The sequence below is a fragment of the Stegostoma tigrinum genome, chromosome 6 (genome assembly GCF_030684315.1).
Source record: "Stegostoma tigrinum isolate sSteTig4 chromosome 6, sSteTig4.hap1, whole genome shotgun sequence".
Lineage (NCBI taxonomy): Eukaryota > Metazoa > Chordata > Chondrichthyes > Orectolobiformes > Stegostomatidae > Stegostoma > Stegostoma tigrinum.
The window spans coordinates 3,505,628-3,531,305 of NC_081359.1; the positions used below are offsets into that span (position 1 = coordinate 3,505,628).

Here is a 25,678-nt window from a genome sequence, read left to right on the forward strand (position 1 = left end):
TTATCTGTTTCTTTTTGACATCATATTTCAATTTTTGGAAACAATGGCTGGTTCCATTTTAACTGGCTGGGTCCCTCTCTCTTTACCCTATTTTTCACTCTGACTGTTTTAACCTGCTGGATCAACCTCTCCACATATCCCAAAGTCTGTTGGATTGTATCAAATAGCACATGCCTTCAGCTGTTCACGGTGAGGAAGTTTCTGACTATATCCAACCAGTCTGCACTTTAAAACTTGCAACATAACATTTTTCTGCTGTAAGACACTATTTTCTTGATAATCCTCAGTGTGTGAAGTGTTTTGCTGACATTGAATTTAGGATTGTCAGTGAGACTTGCAATGTGGTGCAATTGCATGCACGGGAAGCACTCTGAAGGAATATTTATATGCACAATGCCTCTTTCAATACAACAAAATGGTTGACAGCTGTCACTGGTTCATTTTCTCAAGGCAATCCCTTGAAAAATGATTAACCTACCTAGTTTTAAATATATCAGCCTGGTAGTTAACTATCAATCAGTATTAGTTGATGCATTCTCCATGGTAAACCCTCTACCAATCAGCGTATACTTGCCAACCAATCACTATTGTTTTCTCATGCAGTATTAATCTTAGCTTTCCCTTTGAACTGATATACTTGGGAATTCTATTGCTGAATGCAAAAGGTAAAGTTTTGGCATAATGAGCTTTTTCAGCAATACTTAAGTTCCACCCTGTCAAATGCTGATCCTCCTGTTCCACTTTGAGTTACTTTGTGACCTCCACATAGATTTTGTTCCCAGTAACTGTGTATAGTCAACCAATGTGGATACACTTTCTCTGTTTCTATGTCCAAATCCAAGATAAATTTGAAATAATGAAGAAACCAGCACTCTTTCTTAGAGCACTCCATTGCCAACTTCAAATGTCTCATTTATCCCTACTTTTTGCTTCTTACCCATTACTCAAAACATTCATAGAACAATACAGTGCAGAACAGGCCCTACAGCCCTCAATGTTGTGCCGACCTGTGAACTAATCTAGGCCCCTCCCCCTACACTATACCATCATTACCCATATGCTTATCCAGGGACTGTTTAAATGCCCCTAATGTGGCTGAGTTAACTATATTGGCAGGCAGGGCGTTCCACGCCCTTACCACTCTCTGAGTAAAGAACCTGCCTCTGACATCTGTCTTCTATCTATCACCCCTCAATTTGTAGCTATGCCCCCTTGTACAAGCTGACGTCATCATCCTCGGAAAGAGACTCTCTCTGTCCACCCTATCTAATCCTCTGATCATTTTGTATGTCTCTATTAAATCCCCTCTTAGCCTCCTTCTCCCCAATGAGAACAGACCCAAGTCCCTCAACCTTTCTTCATAGGGCCTGTGCTCCAGACCAGGCAACATCCTGGTAAATCTCCTCTGCATCTTTTCCAATGCTTCCACATCCTTCCTGTAATGGGGCGACCAGAACTGCACGCAATATTCCAAATGAGGCCGCACTAGCGTTTTGTGCAGTTGCAGCATAACATCACGGCTCCGGAACTCAATCCCTTTACCAATAAAACCGAACACACGGTAAGCCTTCTTAACAGCACTATCAACCTGGGTGGCAACTTTCAGGAATCTATGTACATGGATACCAAGATCCCTCTGCACATCTACACTACCAAGAATCTTTCCACTGACCCTTCTGCCTTCCTATTATTCCTCCCAAAGTGAATCACCTCGCATTTATCCATATTAAACTCCATTTACCACCTTTCAGCCCAATTCTGCGGTTAATCCAAGTCTCCCTGCAGCCTGCAACATTCTTCCACACTATCCACCACTTCACCGACTTTAGTGTCATCTGCAAACTTACTAACCCATCCACTTATGCCTGCGTCCAAGTCATTTATAAAGATGACAAACAGCAGTGGTCCCAAAACAGATCCTTGAGGCACACCACTAGTGACCTGACTCCAGGCTGAATATTTTCCATCAACCATCACTCGTTGCCTTCTTACAGAAAGCCAGTTTCTAATACAAACTGCTAAATCTCCCTCAATCCCATGCTTCTGTATTTTCTCCAATAGCCTACCATGTGGAACCTTATCAAAGGCTTTCGTATAAAAGTTATTACTCTATGTACCCTTATTCTACGTACTAACACTGTGTATAGCACCTTATTTTATTGGAATGTGTATTAAATGTGCTGGTTCCCTTTATCTGCCCCACACCTTTTCCCTTTCAGAAAATTGTACTGACTCTCATCTGAATGCGTTATGATTTCATTGGTGGGTTTTCAGATTTTCTTAAAAATAAATTCCAGCATCTTCCCAGTCATTGATATTCGGCTAACTTGATTTGATTTGATTTATTGCTGCCACAGATACCAAAGTACAGTGAAAAGTTTTGTTTTGTATGTAGTGCAGGCAAATCATAATATACAAGGACATAAACATCATTGAAAATAAAAACCGAAAGGAATTAAGGGCCACGGGGGGAGTGCGGGTAAGTGCAGTTGAAATGCCTATCAGCCATGATTAAATGGCGGAATGGACTCGATGGGCCGAATGGCCTTACTTCCACTCCAATGTCTTATGGTCTTATGGTCTAACTGTGAATGCTGTAAATCAGGAACAAAAACAGAAGTTGCTGGAAAAGCTCAGCAGGTCTGGCAGCATCTGTGAAGAAAAAAATCAAAGTTAACATTTTGGGTCCAGTGACCCTTCCCCAGAACTTAACATAAAGATCATGGAGTGTTGTGACAGAACGAGGCATATAAGTTTATGGCTGCACAGACAATGTGCAAAAGCAAAATCAACATCAGATTTGAAATTACAGACCTCCATTTAGCAGTTTAATAAAAGCGGCGAAGAAGCTGTTCTTGAACCTATTGGTATGTGTGTTTAAATTTCTCCATCTTCTGCCTGATGGTTTGAACAGAGTATTTCCGGAGTAGGAGGGTTCTAAGATGTTTTTTCCAGCCTTTGCGTGGCAACGAGAAGTGTAGATGGAGTCCATGGATGGAAGTTTGGCTTGCTTGATGAACTGGACTGTGTACACAGCCTTCTACAGTTTCTTACTGTCCTGGGCAGAGCAGTTGCTGTAACTAGGCCATTATGCACCTGGATAAAATGTTTTCTGTGGTGCAGCTGTAAACGTCGGTGAAGTTCCTTATGGGCATGCCAAATTTTCTAAGCCTCCTGAGGAAGAAGAGATGATGTTGTGCCATCTTGACCGTCATATCTACATGAGAGTTCCAGGACAGATTGTTAGCTATTGTCACTCTTCGGAATTTGACGCTTATGACCCTCTCCACCTCAGCCTCACTGGTGTAGATAGGGTCGTGTCCTCCTCCTTCCTTTCTGAAGCCAGTGATCAGTTTAGTTTTGCCGACATTGAGGGAGTTATATAGTTCATATAGTTCCCCAGTCAGTTTCATCTTCCTGTCTTGTTTCTTCCTTACAAAATGGTTTTCTTTTATTTCAGTGAGGGCTAGACGACTTGAAAATGTATTTTCTTAGTATTGCAGAGAGCATGTTTCTGAATGTTTAGACCAGTATATTACTTAGAGAAAACAGTGGGAACTCCTCCCTGTTCACCAGGACACAAAATATTGTGAAAGGCTTTGTTTTAATTTTTTTAACATTTATTTTATGGTGAAGGATGTTCAGAAAATATTCAAGCTGGTTTATGTTGGATTATATACATACCACAATATTCTCACAAATAAAGCACACATGATAATGCAGAAGCCCATAGAACCTAGGTTGATGCAACTTTATCTTTCAGTTTGATGAAGAATTTACAGCCCGACAAGAAGCACAGGCCCAAATACAGAAGAGAGAACAAAAAATCAATGAGCTTGAAGTGGAGTTGCAAAGTCTCAAAGCGCAGGTAATCAAATGTGCTAAATGCTTTCTTTGAGCTCTAAACTGTTGGTGGTTACAATCCAGTAACTGGTTACAATTTATACTGTTGATTTAAAATAAAAAGATTTGTTTGGTATTCTGCTCCAGTTTTGCTGAATTAAAAAATTGCGAGTTGCCTTCTTGCAGGCTTCTGCCCAAAATGTCAAAGGCTGTATAATGCAGTGGCTGTGCAATATTAATTACTTCTGTTGTTTCAAGATTGATTTCAGATTTTATTTTGGACTCTTGTTAATTAAACCTTTGCTTCTGTTTCAGTAGTTGTTTGCTCCTGGTGTCGCACATTTCCTGAGAAATTAGCCACAGAGGGTAGAGGGTCCACTGCACTTTGATTCAGTGCATCATTTAAGATCTTTATCTGAATACAGGAAATTATTTCTTAGGTTATTTATTTGGCTGCCCCTTATGGTTCAGGTTTCTGCAGATGCAATGAATGAGAATATTCAAAAAGTTTTTACATTTTCAAAGAGAAATACATGTAAGACCTGGTATCCTACTATTTGTGGAAGGATCAAGATAAATTTCTAGGAGTGCATGATTAAGGATATGCCATATTTAAAGAGATGTGTGTTTGATTGTTATTTTGAAATATTTTCAAATGCTATAAATTTGAAAATGATTATATTGTAACAGTTTTGTTCATTAATGTAGAAACACTTGCATTTATTTAATTATTAAAAAGGGCAAACTAGAAAATAACAGTCTTGGCACTACTTTTAAAAGAAACAAATTGTATGTTCAATTGCAACAGTCCATTTCTCACTAATACAGGTGGTCCTCGAATTACAAAAGTCAGACTTACAAACATTTGTACTTATGAATGAGATCCCACCCAGGACTGCGTTAAGAATAATTTTTAAAATCCAACGTACAAATGTTTCCTTGTAGTTATTGTGTTGTGTTCTGACTTGCGCGCAAATTGACTTGTGAATGCGCTGAAGAAACAGTTTCCAACCTGGGTACGATCTGTATCTGCAAAGGGTCAAATAGCAGGTATTTTGTTTCTGCTTAACCCCTAGTGAGAAAGTTGGAGCAAAAACTGTTTGTGATTCAACCACCTCCATTATGAAAGACTAGCATTGAACAAATGGAGAATAAAAATGTTGTCAGATTCATTGGAGAATGTCTTTTTTCACAATGAGACTGATGTTGTGCTGAGTTGTTTCATGTCTTTGGATTATTTACAAAGGAATTGGAGTGACTCTACATGATGCAAATTTCTAGTTGATGGAATTTAGCAAATCTATGTATATATCAATCCATGCTTAAGATAGATGAGTTGACAAATGTATCAATTCATTTCCAGCAACAAGTTAGACCTTGTGAATGTGGAAACGGTGAAATATGTATCACAGATAATAGGAACTGCAGATGCTGGAGAATCTGAGATAACAAGGTGTGGAGCTGGATGAACACAGCAGGCCAAGCAGCATCTTAGGAGCAGGAAAGCTGACATTTCGGGCCTAGACCCTTCTTCAGAATTGGGGGACGGGAAGAGGGTTCTGAAATAAGTTGGGAGAGAGGGGCAGGTCGATCGAACATGGATAGAGGAGAGGATAAGTGGAGAGGAGACAGACAAGTTAAAGAGGCAGGGATAGAGCCAGTATAGTGAGTGTAGGTGGGGAGGTAGGGAGGATATAGGTCAGTCCAGGGAGGACGGACAGTTTAAGGGGGCAGGATGCAGCTAGTAGGTCAGAAATGGAGGTGTGGCTTGAGGTGGAAGGACGGGATAGGTGAGAAGAAGAACAGGTTAGGGAGGTGGGGACGAGCTGAGCTGCTTTTGGGATGCAGTCAGGGGAGTGGAGATTTTCAACCCATTCTCTCCGCCTGCGCCTGCCCCACTGAGCTCATCTCCACTTGTCTGGACTCAACTTTCTCCCACTTGGTTTAGGAACTCACTACCTACACCTGTGACACCACCGACACCCTCCACCTCCTCCAGAACTTCCAATTCCCCGGTCCCCAACACCTCATTTTTATGATGGACGCCCAGTCTCTATACACCTGCATTCCCCACACAGATGGCCTAAAGGCCCTCCGCTTCTGCCTGTCCCACAGGCCTGACCTGTCCCCCTCCACTGACACCCTCATCTGCTCAGCTGAACTTGTCCTCACCCTCGACAACTTCTCTCTCAATTTCTCCGACTTCCTCCAGAGACAGGGGGTGGCCATGGGTACCTGCATGGGCCCAAGCTATGCCTGCCTCCTTGTAGGTTACATTGAACAATCCCTTTTCTTTACCTACACTGGCCCTAAATCCCACCTCGTCTTCTGTTACATTGATGACTGTATTGGCGCCGCCTCATGCCCCAACGAGGAACTCGAACAGTTCATCCACTTCACCAACACCTTCCACCCCAACCTTAAGTTCACCTGGACTATCTCTAACACCTCCCTCACCTTCCTGGACCTCTCTGTCTCCACCTCGGGCAACCACCTAGAAACCGATATCCATTTCAAGCCCACTGACTCCCACAGTTACCTAGAATACACCTCCTCCCACCCACCTTCCTGCAAAAATGCCATCCCCATTCCCAAATCATTTGCCTCTGCTACATCTGCTCCCCACACTCATACATCTTAGATGTCCTCATTTTTCAAGGACTGCAACATCTCCCCCCCACAGTGGTCGAGAAAACTCTTGCATTTCCCGCAACTCACCCCTCACACACTGTTCCCGCAATAACAACCAAAACAGAATCACCCTCATCCTCACATACCACCCCACCAACCTCCGGATCCAACACATCGTCCTCTGACATTTCACCATCTGCACTCCAACCCCACCACAAAAGACATTTTTCCCTCTCCACCCTTGTCTGCTTTCCGGAGGGTCCACTCTCTCTGTGACTCCCTTGTCCGCTCCACACTCCCCTCCAGCCCCATCACACCCGGCACTTTTCCCTGCAACCGCAGGAAGTGCTATACCTGCCCCTACGCCCCCCCCCCCCCCCCCCCCCTTGCCCCCGTTCCAGGCCCATGAAGACTTTCCACAACTGCACCTCCCAGTCGTGAACCATTTCAACTCCCCCTCGCATTCCTCAGATGACATGTCCTTCCTGGGGCTCCTGCAGTGCCACAATGATGCCACCCGAAGGTTGCAGGAACAACATCTCATATTCCGCTTGGGAACCCTGCAGCCCAATGGTATCAATGTGGATTTCACAAGCTTCAAAATCTCCTCTCCCCCCACTGCATCCCAAAACAAGCCCAGCTTGTCCCTGCCTCCCTAACCTGTTCTTCCTCTCGCCCATCCTGTCCTTCCACCTCAAGTGCACCCCCATTTCTGACCTCCCAACCGCATCCTGCTCCCTTGACTGGTCCTTCCTCACCTGGACTGACCTAACTCCTCCCGACCTCCCCACCTACATTCACCTCTACTGGCTCCATCCCTGTCTCTTTGACCTGTCTGTCTCCTCTCCACTTATCTTGTCCTCTATCCATGTTCGATCCACCTCCCCCCCTCCCTATTTATTTCAGAACCCCTTTCCCCTCCCCCATTTCTGATGAAGGGTGTAGGCCCGAAACATCAGCATTCCTGCTCCTAAGATGCTACTTAGCCTGCACTGTTCATCCAGCTCCACACCTTGTTATCACAGTGAAATATGTGTTTGCTTCTGTAGTTGCACTTAATATCCTGCAATTATTTGTAAGCTGAACAAATTAATTTTCTTGACTCAAGTTAGTTTCCAGACCATCAGTGATGGAGCAAAGCACTGAACATCGGCTTAAGCAGTTTCCTCTCAATCAGGGGTGAGAATGGCATATCGATAATTAAGGGAAGTATTTTCCCCCCAGAAGGTATTTGGATGTGATATTTTAATTGGATGATTGGACTCAAGGAGAGATTCTAACCAATCTCTCCCGAGATACAATAATACACCTCTGGAGGAGATGGGATTTGAGCTCAGGCCTCCTGTTCAGAGATAGGGACTCTACCACTGCACCCACAAAATTCCAAGGTGCGACTTGAATATTGCATCCACCAATGTTCATACATTTCTCACATTGCAACCGTGCCATTTAAGGGAATTTCATTAACCTGTCCAGTCAGGTCTCCTGGCTCAGAGGTAGGGACAACAGCACTTCACCACAAGAGCCTTTTCAAGATGGGGCTTAAAAGTATTTTTAATCAACCTATTACGTCTGTCTGGAGCAGGTGGGACTTGAACTCGTGACATTTAGTCCTTAAGTAGAGAAACCACCACAGCACGTTGGTATTTCTTGTGAAGTAAGGTTGCGCAGAAGCATAACCCACTGATTTGATTTATCCTTGCTCCATCTCCATCTTCAGATGGTGTATTTTGTGTCTACTGTAAAGTTAGTAATTTCAGGCTGTTGCACCCATAATTTGAAAATGTCATTTGAAGAGGCAATAGGTAAAGAGAGTGGAGAGAGGTTTACTTGGGAGGTTGGCAAAGTAGACAATAGACAATAGGTGCTGGAGTAGGCCATTCGGCCCTTCGAGCCAGCACCACCATTCATTATGATCATGGCTGATCATCCACAATCCGTATCCTGTTCCTGCCTTATCCCCATAACCCTTGATTCCACTATCTTTAAGAGCTCTGTCTATCTCTTTCTTGAAAGCATCCAGAGAGTTGGTCTCTACTGCCTTCTGGGGCAGAGTATTCCATATCTGGGTGAAGAAGTTTTTCCTCAACTCTGTTCTAAATGGCCTACCCCTTATTTTTAAACTGTGTCCTCTGGTCCTGGACTCGCCCATCAGCGGAAACATGTTTCCTGCCTCCACAGTGTCCAATCCCTTAATAATCTTATACGTCTCAATCAGATCCCCTCTCATCCTTCTAAACTCAAGAGTATACAAGCCCAGTCGCTCGAATCTTTCAACATATGATAGTCCCGCCATTCCGGGAATTGACCTTGTGAACCTACGCTGCACTCCCTCAATAGCAAGAATGTCCTTCCTCAAATTGGGAGACCGAAACTGCACACCATACTCCAGGTGCAGTCTCACCAGGGCCCTGTACAGCTGCAGAAGGACCTCTTTGCTCCTGTACTCAATTCCTCTTGTGATGAAGGCCAGCATGCTATTAGCTTTCTTCACTACCTGCTGTACCTGCATGCTTGCTTTCATTAAGTAGACTTACAAATATGTCATTCTCATCCCTGATTGAGAGGAAACTGCTTAAGCCCATGTTTAGTGCTTTGCTCCATCACTGATGGCCTGGAAACTAACTTGAGTCAAGAAACTTAATTTGTTCAGCTTACAAATAATTGCATTAAGTAGGAAAAATTTAGACATTAAGTAGACTTGAACAAACTCATAAAGCTGCATGATACAAATAGTGAATTCATGCATGCCCATTGTTTGTTTTTTTTTGGTTTATGTACGCATGAATAAATATATGCAAGTCTCTCCGCACCTTCCGTTACAATACTGATTTTACTTGCTTAAAACCACATGTCTAACTTCTCCCAGTTATGGTGAATGATCACAGACATGAACCTTTAACTCTATTTTTCTTGGATGTGTCCAGGTCTGCTGAGTATTTCCAGTCTTTTCTGCTTCCTCTGTCACCTTTTGTAATTAATTATCATTTCCTTGTCCTTGTTCTTCCAAACTGTCCATTATTCACATAGGCCTGAATTATACTTAGTGCTCAATTCCATACTCTCCTGTTTAGAAAGTCACTGGGGAGCCCATTCCTGGGAATACTGGAGCTGCCCAAAACCATTTTGGCCATTAATTGTCTTGAGGCAGAGTTTCTGTCCTTGTGGATTAGGAAGCCTGATTGTGGAGAGATTCTGGCCAATTAGAAGTTCCCAGGTCTCCAGTACTATTCAGTACCACTGAATGTTCAGCATTGTCCCACTTCCCAGCCATCAATGTGGTGCATGTAACACCTTACCCAGAGGTACGATCACAATTTCTGTTTCTAACTGTTGCAATTATGGGTATGCTTGGAAAAATTTATCTTTTAAATCATTTTCATGTTTTCCAACTGCAGGGATAATCATTGAAAGAGTAGATAGATAAGAAGAAGGATGACAAAGGATATCATTGAATCCACCTTCTGTGGTTGGAAAAGGAGTAGTAAAGTTGGGATCTAAAGCAGAGGGGACGTCACTTTTTGCTTTCAACGTTTGTAATCGTTTATGGTTATGTAATAAATTGATTTAGTCTTTGTTTAGGTTAAATTAAATCAAGAAGTTACTTAAAATACCTAAAACTGTAACCTATTTAATTCTATAAATTCACCTGAATTAGATTCTTGGGGATAGCAATGCAAGTTGTAACATATAGAGTTTATGAAGAATAATTGTACGAAGTGCCTACATCTCAAGGAACTTCAGTGTAGCATTGTCGGCCTGGAGTCCAAAATGGAAATGTTGGCCATCAGGTGGGGAAGAACTACCTGAACTGTTTGATCCATGAAACTGTTTGACCCGTTTGGTTCATCAGTGGAACATATCTAGTTTATTATCATGGATAAGGGGATGTGATTGAGAGACAGGCAGAGCATTGGATTCAGATATTGTGGATAAGTGTTATTAATACCCTAGCGAAAATGAGGCCTGAAGTTTTGTTGTGAGTTGAGCAGTTATGATTTAAGTTAATAATCAGAAATTTAAAGGCAATAACCTCTGGAATACTTTCTAAGCTACATGCTTAGGATCACACATTTCGTCATTCCACCATTGACACTTAGTGCATCTTATAGATAGTAAATATGTTGACTAAGTGTCAATGGTGGAATGACTAAATGTTTGATCCTAAGCATGTCATAGAGTCACAGAGTCATACAGCACAGAAACAGACCCTTCAGTCCAACCAGCCCATACGAACACAATCCCAAGAGCCTGCGCTTGCCCATATCTCTCCAAACATTTCTTATATATGTACTTACCAGAATATCTTTTAAATGTTGTAACTGTACTCACATCCACCACTTCCTCTGGAAGTTCATTTCCCAAATCAACTACTCTCTATGTAAAAAAAAAATTGCCCTTCATGTCTTTTTTTACATTTTTCTCCTCTCCCCATAAGAATATGCCCCCCAAGATCCCTTGTCATCTAGAAGGACAAGGGCTGCGTATACATGGGAGCACCACCATCTGCAAGTTCCCTCCAAGCCACTCACCATCCTGACTTGAAAATGTATCACCATTCCGTCAATGTTGATGGGTCAAAACCCTGGAAAAGATACATAGCTTATGGAATGGGTATGGGAGTTGTGGATTTTAATCCAAATGCTACTGACATCAAATTTGGGAAAAGACAGCTGTATCATAAGAATGAGCTCTGCTTAAGGTGACTTGGGCAAGTTTTCTGACATGAACTAACTAAAGTTTTTGAATGAAAAGGATAAGTGATGGAGCAATTGTTCAACTAAGGCTAGTGTTACAGAAAATGGTATGACCATAGAGCAGTGATTTGGGTACAGATCAGAAGATTGTAACAGGAAAGATCAAGAGCTGTAATTTTCCTTTGGGGGCTGTCAAGGAGTGAGATTAATCTTGATGTTCCAATCTGACTTTCTTGACGACTGTGTCAGCGGACAGCATTTTCATCTCTTGGAGATGAGATGGCATAATGTCAGGCTGAACACTGATGGCAAGCTCAGTGTGGGGTGAGAGGTAATTCAATGCTGCCCGTTTAACATGTCAAGCTCCAATTCAAGAAACAGTGACCTAATTTTTCAGATCTTTAAAGTCCCTCATACTTTAGCATGTCCCTTTAACATCATTGACCCCTCACATTTAACCCCCTTAGCTACTGACTTCTTGCCAACGCTATTTCACTGCTGCACCTAACCAACTCAATCACCCACTATTCACTTTACTACAAAACTCACAATCCTTGTAATACCGTTTAGAATATCAGACGGTAAATATCCATTGAACACACTCTTAAGAACATTCTCTCCAGAATTTTATACAAACATACAAAGTGAAAGCAGGAGTAGACCTCTGAGCCCCTTGAGTGTGCTTCGCCATTTAGTAAGATCATAGCTGATCTGATTACTCCATCTACATACATACTCCCAATAATATACTTTCATCTGCCTTAGAAATTTTCAAAGAATCTTCTTTTGCCTTTTGAGGAAGAGCGTTCCAAAGACTCACCACCCTCTGAGGGGAAAAAAAACTCCTCATTTCTATCTTAAATGGATGTCTCCTTATTTTTAAACAGATTCCCCTAGTTCTAGATAACAAAGTGTGAAGCTGGATGAACACAGCAGGCCAAGCAGCATCTCAGGAGCACAAAAGCTGACGTTTCGTGAAGGGTCTAGGCCCAAAACATCAGCTTTTGTGCTCCTGAGATGCTGCTTGGCCTGCTGTGTTCGTCCAGCTTCACGCTTTGTTATCTTGGATTCTCCAGCATCTGCAGTTCCCATTACCCCTAGTTGTAGATTCTTACAATGCTTAGATTCTTCACTCACTAAGATGTCTGTTTTCGGAAGCAACAACCTGATAACCACGTTATTTAACAGTCATTTATTTCTTATGTCACAGCACTGCCATAATTTGGTCCTGATACAACTTAGACTATAGCATTTCATAATGATTTGTAAATGAGGCAACATGATTTTTGTTTACCTTTTAAACTCTTTGCACTTCCATTCTGTGGATCACACACTAACTCTGCTGGTGTGATTGAGGAAGGCTTCCAAAATACAACCATCCTGATTTGAATTCCATGACATTTGCGATGCTTATTTCCAGCGCAGTACTGGCAACATAAAGTTGCAGCTTGCACACATTTCAACACATCCCATTTCATTTTCTGTTCAAAATAGTTGGAGATGGGTCTTCCTCTTTGTTGATCAGTAGTCATTTTCTTCTTAATTCTGACTCATTTGGTCCTTAATTGGGTCAGTTTTGGTCACAGACCCCAACAGTAATAGTGCCTGAGCAAAAAAGTTATGTCGGAGAAAATGATTTTAAAGTAAGTTAAAATTGTATAACCTTTATTTGAAAGCACAGAACATTCATAACTAGATGAAGTAATGACACAATTAATGACTAATATATTTGATAAAGTGGCCATTACAGAGACATACTGCAGCATGACCAAGATTACATATTTAATAATCAATGGCTGTTAATGTTTTGAAAGGTCAGACATAATGGAAAAATTGGGTGGTAGAACTGCCGAACAATGACATAAGGATAATTGTGAGAAAGGAGCTTGGCTAGCAATAATAGCGAAATCAGTATTGACTGAGATTTGAAATAGCAAGGCATTGAAAACATAATGGAGAGTAGTTACAGATGCTCTTCTGGATAGTAGTTTTGAATTAATTAATCATTAATCGTGCAATGCAGGGAACATAACAAAGATAGTGCAACAATTCTTTAAGTAATCCACAACCTGAATAAATGAATTTGTGAAGATAGTTTGGAGAAGGATTTTATGGAATGCATACAAGGCAGATTCCTAGAATAAGACCACATTATGGAGGCAACCAGTGAACAGCCTATTTTAGACCTTGCCATGAATAACGAGACAGGGTTAATTCGTAATCTCTAGGGCACAAGTTGTCACGATATGAAAATATTTCACATTGAGTATGAGTGTGACCCAATACATGTGTAACCAGATTCTTAAGGTTAAGTAAAGGTAATTACTTTGTTATGGGGTTGAGTTGGTTATGGTAGATTAACAAATTTGACTAAAAGATTAATAGAATGATAAGTAGGCAATTGTGAGCATTTAAAAATATTTCAAAATTATTAATGAATATGCACTTTGTTGAGAAAAAAATCTCCACGGAGAAAAAATTGATTTGCCTCTAACTAAAGAGTTTAAAGCTAATTTTAGGTTAAAAGAACCAGTTCATAATGCAAACTGGATGTTGATCTCAAGGATTAGAAGGGTCTTGAAAGCCAACAAAGGATATCCGAGAAATTATTAGCAAGAGAAATGAAATCTGAGAATAAATCAGCAAGAAAGGTCAAATCTGATTGAAAGATTGTATGTACATATTAAAGAAGATAAAGTAAACAAGGTCTTCCTTTGATACTCGAGTAGGAGAAATTATAATGGGAAATCAGGATAGAGCAGAGGCATTGAACAGATATTTAATGTCTATCAGCTGAATTCACCCACTTACTGTTATTGTGGTAGAGATTGAACAAAGCACATGCCAATGTCAAAAAGCTACCAAAGAGACAGAAATGTGGTCTAGTAATGATTTTGAATTTTTAAGCTGTGTTAAAGCACTGAGGAGGTAATTGGGCAAATTTAATTGACAAATATTTCATAAACATATAGACATGCAGTACAACTAATGTTTTAAAAAAATTCTGCCATATAGAAGTGCAGCAGGCTAATGTAAAGCTACCATAGTCCTACAGGACCATAGGGCTGCTCTGTCATGAAAGAGAGATGACTGGAGCTGGTTTAATCTGAAGGCCGCCATGCTTCAGGGCAAAGGGAGAGTTTAAGAAGGAGAGTCCTGCATGGTAACCACAGCCTGTGCAGGAATTGAACCAACATCGTTGGCATTACTCTGCATCACAATTTGGTGTGACTGTGCCAACTTTAATGTGAGGTAGCTGGACAACTTTAGTTGATTCATGTTTTTTGAGCATGTGTTGTGATTTCAAACTCATGAGACAGTCATGAACAAATACTGTAAATGTTTTATTAACCGGCTCCTATAGGACCAGGAATGTGCCATTGATCAAGAGGTCCGCATAATGGATGCAAAAACACGTACTAAGCCATCAAAACTTATTGCGGGTGGATATACACATCACTGTTATACTGTATTTGCAGCATAAATCACTTAATTATAATGCAGCTTTGCCTTAAATAAAACCTACTGGCAAACAGCCTTCTCACTCGCACCCTAGACACATATTTCCCCCCCCTTTCCCTTGTACACCTTACGCAGGGACCGTTCCCTCTGGGACACCCTTGTCCATACCTCCTTCACCCCCAACACCGCCCCGCGGCACCTTCCCCTATAACTGGCGAAACTGCAACACCTGCCCATTTACCTCCTCCCTGCCCAGTATCCAAGGGCCCGAACATACCTTCCAGGTGAAGCAACACTTTACCTGCACTTCCAAGAATCTAGTCTACCGCATTCGCTGCTCACACTGTAGTCTCCTCTACGTTGGGGAAACGAAGCGTAGACTTGGTGACTGCTTCGCAGAACATCTACGTTCTGCTTGCAAAAAAGACTCTGAACTACCTGTTGCCTGCCACTTCAATGCACCTCCTTGCTCTCTGGCCAATATCTCTGTCTCCGGTCTGCTACAGTAGCTGGACGAACAACACCTCATTTTCCGCTTGAGGACCATACAGCACTCCGGACTCAATATTGAATTCAATTATTTTAGGGCCTAAACTCCCCCATGTCCCAGCCCCCCACGCCACACACCAGGCCTTGTTACCACATAGCCTGCCCCTACACACCCCTTGTTGTTAGTCACTAACAATCCCCACTAACAACTATTCACCCTCCCAGCCTGATCGTTAGCAACTCCTTTGTCTGTCCAACTGTCTTTCTCTCTCTTTAGGCTCTATCCTATCATTTACTCCCTACCCCACCCACCTCCCTATTTTCTGCATATAATCTGATGTTTTCCTAGCCATCATCAGATCTGAGGAAGGGTCACTGGAGCCGAAACATTAACTCTGCTTTCTTCTCCACAGATGCTGCCAGACTTGCTGAGCTTTTCCAGTAACTTTGTTTTTGTTCACCCGCACCCTCAACTGACTGCACTGATATCGCCAAGATTGCGATGATACAGTAAGCTTCTGGTATCTCAGGCATTTAGGTTTTGCTGGTTTATCAAGAGTGCTGGATCATAAGATGCCGATTAAAACAAAGTTTGCTGTACTGGAGAATTAAAGCATATTAGCATGTTATTCGACTCAGATGGTTGACAAAACATATGACTAGGTATTTTGTGATTTCAAATGATTATGATGATGATCATGGAGCTGATGATGGTATATTCCAGAGAGACTGATCATTCTGCTTTGCAACATGGTCAATTTTAATGAAATTTTAATTTGTACATGACTCTGTAACTCAGTCAGTCTGATAGTCCTGCTGCATTATTGTACAGTGTAAATTTTTTGTGGTTTAATGAATCAGTGTGTTTAAATTCTTTCATCATCCTTAATCTCTTAACTTAAAAATGCAAAGAAAGAAGAATCTTGATTTTGATCTAAATTTGGTCATCGCTGGTTTGGCAAAGCCAAGGGAGAGGAAAGCAGGTGACATAGTGGACTTACAATCCACAATCCAAGAACAACATTCTGTGGACATGAGTTTAAATCCCACCATGAAAGATTGTCATGTTTGTATTCAACAAAATCTGGAATAATGAGCTTTTCTGGTCATTATGTAATGCTTGATTGTTATAAAAGAAATCCACCCATTTCATTGATGCCCTCTTGGGAAGGCAGTCTGCAGTCCTCACTTGATCTGGCTTACACCTGACTATAGACCCACAGGGATGACTCTTGACTGCATATTGGGCAGTTAGGGATAGGCAGTAAATACTGGTCTAGTCAGCAATACCCACATCCCATTAACAAATCAAAAACGCTCCGTTGATAGTTCAGTGGGCTTCCATAGTGCCTAGAATAGCTGCTGAACCAGAAAAGCCTCCGGTTTGGTCCAGAACCTTTTTTGCATAGTTGGGGGTCGCAGAGTGACACGGTCACCTGTGATATGGAGGAGTAAGTTAAACAGGGCTGTTGACTCTTGATGGCCAACCAGTGACACCATTTGGAAATATTTCTTGAGAAACAATGTATCAAGCTTTCATACAAACAGCTACTTGGGAAAATTCTTTGAGGGTGACCAGCAGATGGAACCCCAACCTAACATGGAGTTCATAGCTTCAGGAAGCTGAGGGAGAAAACTGGGCGAAAAAGTTCGGAGCTACATTGGATTGTAACCCTACTTTTGCTGTTATTGTATTTATGTGTATTTATGGATGTGAATTTGCTCGCTGAGCTGGAAGGTTATTTTTCAGACGTTTCGTCACCATTCTAGGTAACATCATCAGTGAGCCTCCGATGAAGTGCTGGTGTTATGTCCCGCTTTCTATTTATCTGGTTAGGTTTCCTTGGGTTAGTGATGTCATTTCCTGTTCTTTTTCTCAGGGGATGGTAGATTGGCTCCAAATCAATGTGTTTGTTGATGGAATTCCGATTGGAATGCCATGCTTCTAGGAATTCTCGTGCATGTCTCTGTTTGGCTTGTCCTAGGATGGATGTGTTGTCCCAATCAAAGTGGTGTCCTTCCTCATCATCTGTATGTAAGGATACGAGTGATAGTGGGTCATGTCGTTTTGTATTTATGTGTATTTATTTCTAACTTTTTCTCCAAGTTTTCAGTATTGCCACCTAATGTAAGGGTCACCGTGGCTGACATACAAAGTGGAGTCACATCCGGTAGTTCTGCATTTTCAAGTCCTGGCGGAGTGCCACCACCGCCACCTCCTACATCTGGGCCTCTTCCTCCTCCTCCTCCTCCACCACCACCACCTCCACCACCACTACCACCACCATCCCTAGCGACAGGGATTAAGGGAGGACACTGGTCTCCACCTCCTTCTACACTACCATATGGATTGAAACCGAAGAAAGAGTTTAAACCAGATCTCAACATGAGGAGAGTCAATTGGTGTAAGGTATGCGCTTTTGAAAATAAATGCTTATTGGACACTGTTACATGTGTGTTGCTGAAACAGTCTTTTTGCTGTAGTTTCAATAATATAGCAACATATGTTCCTTTTTTTCGAAGAATTGAACAAATTTCTTCCTTTTTGTGTTTTGTGATTAATAATATATTTAACATATGTATATTGCTACACAACCATTTTTCTTGCAAATTTCCATTTCTTACATTGCATGTCAAATCATGCATCTATTATTCTTCATTGTTGATACCATCAAACCTATGTGGCCCATTTACTCTTAAATGTGTTAGGTAATGGTTGGAATATTGACTTGGATTGTTCAATCACATTTTATATTAACTGATTAGAATTTCAAATCATTGAGTCAGAGTGTTTGATATATATGCCAAATGATTGTACCCATCCTGAGCAATAACTTCAATTTAAAGTTAATAAGTTACATAAATAGTTGTTTCATCATACAGAGCTTGAGTATTACTTAAAAAAAACACTTTTCATCTTTCACTCATCAGGGCATTTTGCAAGAATACCAATTCAAAAAGAAAGTAACATTAGTACCATTTGACAGGAGAATGCTGCTTGCTTGGAAGTCGACTCTGATTATTCAAAACATTTTGATGGAGAATATACTCATTACTGCTGATTGGTAGTTAACTGCCAGGTTCTGTTTTTTTTTAAATCGGGCAAAATGACTCAAATTGGTCAAGGCACTGCCCTGCGAAATGGGCCAGCAAATAGTTTTTCACTTATTTTATTGAGTTGAGACAGGTGCAACACATGTAAATGTTCTGTCTGTCTCAAAGAACAGGGTCACTTATAGTAGAACATAGAACGTATAAAAGTACAGCACAGTATAGGCCCTTTGGCCCACGATGTTGTGCCGTGGAATAATCCTAATCCAAAAATAAAATAACCTAACCTACATTCCCCTCAATTCACTGCTGTCCATGTGCATGTCCAGCAGTCGCTTAAATGTCACTAATGACTCCGCTTCCACGACTACCACTGTAAACTATTCCATGCGCTCACAACTGTCTGAGTGAAGAACCTCCCCTCTTTACCTTTCTCCTAACACCTTAAAACTATGAGCCCTTGTGGCAGTCAATCCTGCCCTGGGGAAAGGTCTCTGGCTATCGACTCTATCCATGCTTCTCATTACCTTGTACACCTAGTAATGTGTGTAGCTCCCATACATAACACTGTGAACCCAGCTGACAATCGTAAATTAGTTGTATAAATAATTTTGGTCACTGTTTTGCAAGCACAGGCTGATTGGGTTTAGACAGTGCCTTGCTTGTTGCAAATCACTGACGTGATGTATTATTTGATTTAATGCGCCCAGTCTCAGGGTCATAAGGAATACATATCTGGCATTGAAATTCTTATACAACGTTACAATACAGGGCCCTATTCTTTGCAGACAGGAAGAACATGCACATGCGCTGCACTTGTTTAACTCAATAAAATGAGTGAGAGCCATTCGCTGGTTCATTGCCCTGACTAGCCAGAGCCATCCTACCTGATTAAGAAAGTTAAACTAAAACTGACAGTTAACCGTAAATCAGCATTATTGGATGTATCCTGCATGGAAGCACCTCTCCCACTCAGATACCACTTACCAATCAACCAACACTTTTGAATCATACAGTACAAATGTTGATTTTTCTCTTGAATTTGTACCCTTCTGAAGCATACTGATTAGTGCAAGTATCAAGCAAAGCTCCAACAAAATGTTTTTTTTTTGGTAGTACTTGAGAATTATCTGAATATTCTTAAAATAAGTGAACAACATTGATTTGTTCGAATTGGCAGTATGAAAAATAGCCCTTCAGCCCCTCAGATCCATGATGGTCATCAAGGATAATTACTTCTTGTTGTAACTCATGATGTCACTCTGCCATTGGGAATGTTGCAAGTTTCCCTCTGCATCCATGCCCCTGTAATATCCAGAGCATTGCTGCTCCTTTTGAATGTGGAAACACAGGAGGTCACTTCTGTGATCGTCATTTGATTTTGGTTCCTTGGTTGTTTACATTGCTTGGATATTGAATGTGAGATGTGGCAGCATTCCGGTAGTTTTCGTCCTTTTCAATTCTTGATTTAGAACTGTTTTTTCAGATATTACTTGTACCCTGTCTCGTGAAAATCACTGGAACATATCTGTTTAGCTTGTTTGTTGCCCCTTTATCCTTACTGATTTGTAATATTCATTTTCTGTAGGACCAACATGAGTTTATTAACTCTTCGTTTTTAAATATCTGAAGAGACTTTTCCTGTCGGTCTTTATATTTTTGGCTCTTGTACTCAAATTTTTCCCTCCTGATCAATCTTTTGGTAATTCTTTAGCTTTTTTACAAAATAATCTTCCATTTTCTGACCTACAATCTATTTTTGCACAATTTCTTTCTTTCTTTCTTTGAATTTGATACTAGCTATGACTTCTTCTTACTTAATCACAGATGGTGGGTAATAATTTTTCTTATATAATTTTTCTTATTTGTTGGAATAAATTGATTCTGCACTTTCTGGAATATCCCTTAAACTGTATGTATTATTCAATCCTGCTATGGTTACTGCTACTCTAGAATGCTTTCACTAAGAGGTTAGTAATTAATCCCATCTTGTTGGTCAATATCAGGTCCAGTCTAGACTGGTCCCATGTTGGTGCCTTAGCAAGATGATCTAAGAAATTGTTTTGAAAGCGTGCAATGAATTCCACCTCTAGACCACATTTTCCCATCTGACTTTTTTAGCCTATATGTATGGCAAATTCCTCCATAACGATTGCAGTACTGTTTTGACAAGATCTCATTACAGCTTATTTGATACTCTGTCCTAATTATATAGGCATTGTTAAGGAATGTGGACACACCTCCCACATGTGACCTCTTGGCTTTATCATTCCTCCTCTCTGTCCAGACTGCTTCTTTATCCTGATTTCCAGAATTTAGGCCATCCTTCTTGATTGAACCAATATCATCTTTAATCTCCTCCACCCTATCCATTGCCTTTCCTTCCTAGATGTCACCTACTCTTCAATGTTCATGTCCCAAACTACATCATCCTGCAGCCAGATCTCAGTAATGATCATGAGATCGGACTTCGTTATCTCAGTTCATTCTACTTGTTCATTTGTTTTTCTTTGAATGCTATGTGCATTTCTGCTATCCTTGTCCAGGCTGAAACCTGTTGGAAGGCCCTGAAGGCTGACAGGGCACCAGGCTTGCATCCAAGGGTTTTAGAGGAAGTTGCTACAGAGAGAGCAGAGGCATTGGTTGAATTACTGTAGGATTCAGTAGATTCTGGGAGGGATCCAACAGATTGAAAAACCACAAATAGGACACCCCTGCTAAGAAAGAATGGAGGGACAAAGCAGGAAACTGTGGGCCAATCAGCCACATATCTGTTTCAGAGATAGTAGGAACTGCAGATGCTGGAGAATCTGAGATAACAAGGTGTAGAGCTGGATGAACCCAGCAGGCCAAGCAGCATCAGAAGAGCAGGAAGGCTGACGTTTCAGGCCTTGACCCTTGTTCAGAAAATAGGCTGGGTCTAGGCCCGAAACGTCAGCCTTCCTTCTCCTCTGATGCTGCTTGGCCTGTTTTGTTCCTCCAGCTCTACACCCTGTTATCTCAGCCTAATATCTGTGCTTGGGAAAATACAAGAGTCCATCATTAAGGTAGAAACAACAGGACATTCTGAAAAAGCTTTATGTATTTAAAAAGAATCAACGTGTTTTTGTGAAAGAGAAATCATGTTTGACACAGTTACTAGAATTCTTTAAGGATGTGCGAAGTAGTAGATACTGTGTAATGGCATATTCAGAATGCATTCTATAAGATTTTTGTATAACATAGGATCTAATGGTATTGGTTAATGAATTGGCAGGATTTGAGGATTGATTAAGATAGAGGATTAATGGCTCCTTTTCACATTGGAAGGATGTAATTAGTGGACTGTCACAAGGATCAATCCTACAGTCTCAATTATTTCCTCCCCTCCTGGTGGGCAATGTTGCATCTGGCCAAGGCCCCTTACAGCATGTATGCTATTCGATTTTCCATTTCTGCGTTTTTTGAATGACTGCTTCTTGCCACAGGAGTTTGGAGGCATTTGATATTGTACGATTGTTTTCAAGCCTGACAAGATCCCTTTCCATGCAGATTAGTATTCTTGATCTTGTAAGCTGTCCCAAGAAATGTAAATCTGTGCATGCCTATCTGGCTTATCTGATTAGTTCCCAACCTGTGTTCAATTGCCCCCTGTGACTGTGATCACTCCTTAAGCTGCCAAATACTATCTGAACCATCCCCAAAACTGCCTCAGCACTAAGAACTGACCCTACCACATTATGAGATCTACCCTCTGTGGCCAATCCCCTGAGCAGGCTTTGCAGGATTACCCTAACTGAGTGCAGGACTGTGTGACCACCAAGGCCATGTCTGAGACCGTGGCCATGTGTTGGATCAGCAGACAGTCTGACTGGGACCAGCTCCCTGGATGGGATGTATCCCAGCCCATGGACTGATGCTGTTACCTATTGACCCACTCAAGTCCAGTCTTGGGCCACAGTGCATTCCTCCCCTTTTCCCTTTCACACAGCGATGTGCTCTTCAATCACATGCACTTTATTTATCATGGAAGCTGCTGGCACATACACCACCTCTGCTTATCTCTTACAGTAGAACATGTATCTTGACCTTTCCTATTGATTGTTTATTGTTCCAACCAGCCACATGCTTCTGTCTTTCCTTCAGTACTGAAGCTTTTCTTTCAGTATCTGCCTACCTTGCCTTCTGCACAAAATTGTCATCTCTGAAGCTGCATGGCTTGTATAAGAGAAATGTTACTGCCTGATAGTGTCCACTAAAGTTGCTGTTGAGAAACTTGTTGTCGTTGCCCAATTGAATGGAGTGATGATCCAGGGACGCATTGTGCCTTGGTCACTATGCAGATGCCTTCTGCACTTGTAGAAGTTCCAGTGAAAGTGAGAGGGCATTACAGAGGTGTTAGTTGTTTTCACAAAAGCTGTACACTCACTTGGCAGAGACAGAGAAGTAAATTTTGCAATGTGCACATTTTGTTCATGCAGCCGAATTTCTGATGTGTTGAATATCTTGTTTGGGAAAGGGAAGTTAATTTTGCCAATTAATGATCTCGTGATGCTCCATTAGTTTTTTAAACTTGACAAAGATCCATTAATCCTGACTCTGTCTTCTGTGTGTTAGCCAATTCTCAAACCATGCTAATGTATTACCGTTAGACAATGAGCTCCTATCTTGTGGAATAAATTAATTCTGAGTAATTAATGAGAAATAAATGCATATATTTAGGTTTCTGAGGGTGAGAAGGTCATATTGCCATCTGAAGATGGAGGACAGATTGTAAAGGTTTACCTTGATAGTGAGAATCACATTTTTGGAGCTGATTAACACGTCACACTGGTCGTTATTCTTGCCACCTCAAGGAGTGGAAAATCACACCTTTAGTTATTTTGCGAAATTCACAAAGTCATATTCTTTTTATTATTGCTGACTGCAGAAACATCGTCTCTGCACAAGATTTACTTCTGATCAGGAATTCTGTTCTGTGTTTTTCAGAACCACATATCTTTATTTGAGGATGCTTGGTGTTTATGTCCATTTTAATTTTGTTGTTATGGAGGTTCTTTGCTGCCTGAATAAAGCATCAAAGCGTTTGAAATGCAATCCATGATATTTAGTAAAATCCATTTAAAAATGAACCAATGAGTGATTGCATTTCTTTTAGACTTCTGAAGGTCAAAGCAATAAAATAGATGTCTTATTTGCAGACAGGCAGCGGACAGCAGTACAATTTGATTTTATTAATCTGTAAAACCTGATAACCACTTACACTTTGATAAAGTTAGATAACCACTATATGACACGTTATTTGTGCTTGTTGAATAAGTAAATTTAATCTGGAAAGTCCTTTTCTAGCAGTTTCAAAGCATTTTCTTGTTATAAATTGGTATTGAATGGCTCCCTAACCAGAGCGGATTTCTTCATTAGAAGCATCAATATGTAGTAAACAGTCCTTGACACAGAAAAAAAGGTGCATGTTTCTTATAGGACACCATAAATTGGGAAAGCATTCTCTTATTTTCACTGATGAAAGGTTATCAATCTGAAACATTAAGTGTCCTTTTACAGATGCTGCCAGACCTGCTGATTGTTTCTCGCATTTTCTGATTTTATTTTATTTATTCTTGTACAGTAGAACAGTGTAGAGTGGGCTAAGTGGGAGACAAGGGAGAATGATTCTATAACCTGGATTTAAGGCTAAATCAGACGACGAGTTTCTGATCTTATTTCAGTGCTAGTTTGGAAGGGCAAATGTACATTTTTTTGACTCAAACCACTTCTAAGTAATCATGGACCATTAATTTGAACTGTCTAAATTTGATGTTAAATTCCATCCATGTAGGTGCCTGATGAAGGTACTGGAAACATCAGATTGTTGCAATCAGGAATGATTGATTTTGGAGCTGAAGTATATGGTTGCGTTGCAGTTGAACAATATTTATATGCCCCTGGCTGCATTATATATGTGTAAATAGTTTTTGCTGCTCACACTTGATTGTTTGAAATGTGTAAGTGATCTCTTTCCAAGCCAACATCTTTGATATACTGTTGTTCTTAAAATGTTTGTCTCGATCCTGATCAAGAAGGCAGTACAACATAAGAGAAGAAACGGCTCTTCTATCTTATATTAGTGCCACCACCTCCTGACAAAAGGCCATGCTCAGCTCACTTCAAAGACAAATGCACTTCATTTTGTATAATTGACAGCAGAGCACAACCAGTTTTTGTTTGGCTTCCTCATCTTTCTCTGGTTGTTTGAGCCATTCGTCACTTCCTAATTTAAGTTTTACTTTTGGCCTAAAGCAGCAATGAGAACAGAGCCAAACCTGTCAGCCTGTCTGTTTATTCCCTACATAAGAACAGAAGTACTAGGAGCTAGAGGAGGCAATTCAGACCCTCAGGCCTGCTCCACCATTTAATATGATCCTGGTTGACTTCATCTTGGTCTAAACCCCGCTTTCTTGCCCACTGTCCATTACTCTTCAACTGAATACCAACTAAATTTACTTGGGATCCCAACATCCGCTCTGCCAGTAGTGAATTCTACAGATTCACGACCCTTTGTGAGGAATAATTTCCCCTCATCTGTTTTAAATCTGTCAACCCTTATCCTAAAACTAAGTCTTTTCGTTGATCAGGGATAATGGGAACTGCAGCTGCTGGAGAATCCAAGATAACAAAGTGTGGGGCTGGATGAACACAGCAGGCCAAGCAGCATCCTAGGAGCACAAAAGCTGACGTTTTGGGCCTAGAATCTTTTCATTGAAGATTGTCCACAGAGGAAGTATCCTCTTCATGTCAACTTTGTCAATTCCCTTTAGCATCTTAAAGAATTCAATTAGGTAGAATGGAATAGAATAGCTATTTATTTTCACTTCTATTATTACAAAAAAAGGTGAAAAGTGTTTAGCTCACTATACTCTTGCGCCATTTTAATTTTAGGAAGTAATCTAATGAATCTTCTCTGAACTGCTTCCAATACAATCATTCTCATCCCCATGTAAGGGGACAAAAACCCAGTATGCAGTACTCCAGATGTGATTTCATCAATGAATTGTACAATTGCAACAACACTTCCCTACTTTTCCCCTCCGCTGACGAGTCCTCATCAATGTCCCCTTGTGCTGATACATGGAAACCGTGTTTGCTCTGAGCCAGGGTATAGCTGGGGAGGTGGTGGCTTAGTGGTAGTGTCATTTGACTCGTAATTCAGAGTTTCAGATGAAGGCTCTGGGGACATCAGTCCAAATCTAACCAGGGCAGATGATGAGATGTGACTTTGATAACGAAATAACCTATGTTTAAAAGTTAGTTTAATGGTGGCAATGTAACCACATAAATATACATCTTGTTCAGTAACCCCCTTTAAAGAAGAAAGTCAGACATTCCTACCTGGTTAGATAAGGTGCAATCCACCCTTTACTGCACTCTGAAATGCCTTGCAAGGTCAGAAGTGTTGTGCATTAAATGCTGACCCACTCGGCATCACCCATGCATGAACAAACAAAATAAAATGTACTGTTGATTAAGTG

The 25,678-nt window shown here is 41.0% G+C and overlaps 1 protein-coding gene across 1 annotated transcript in view; it reads left to right on the plus strand.

The window, feature by feature from the left end:
- The window catches only part of LOC125453325 (protein diaphanous homolog 3-like), a 507,084-nt gene that overhangs the window by 142,636 nt on the left and 338,770 nt on the right, over window positions 1–25,678 (plus strand). Inside the window, exons 15-16 of the mRNA XM_059646411.1 lie at window positions 3,764–3,868; window positions 17,230–17,532. Coding sequence (XP_059502394.1) covers window positions 3,764–3,868; window positions 17,230–17,532 — 408 coding nt within the window. The remainder of the gene's footprint in view (window positions 1–3,763; window positions 3,869–17,229; window positions 17,533–25,678) is intronic.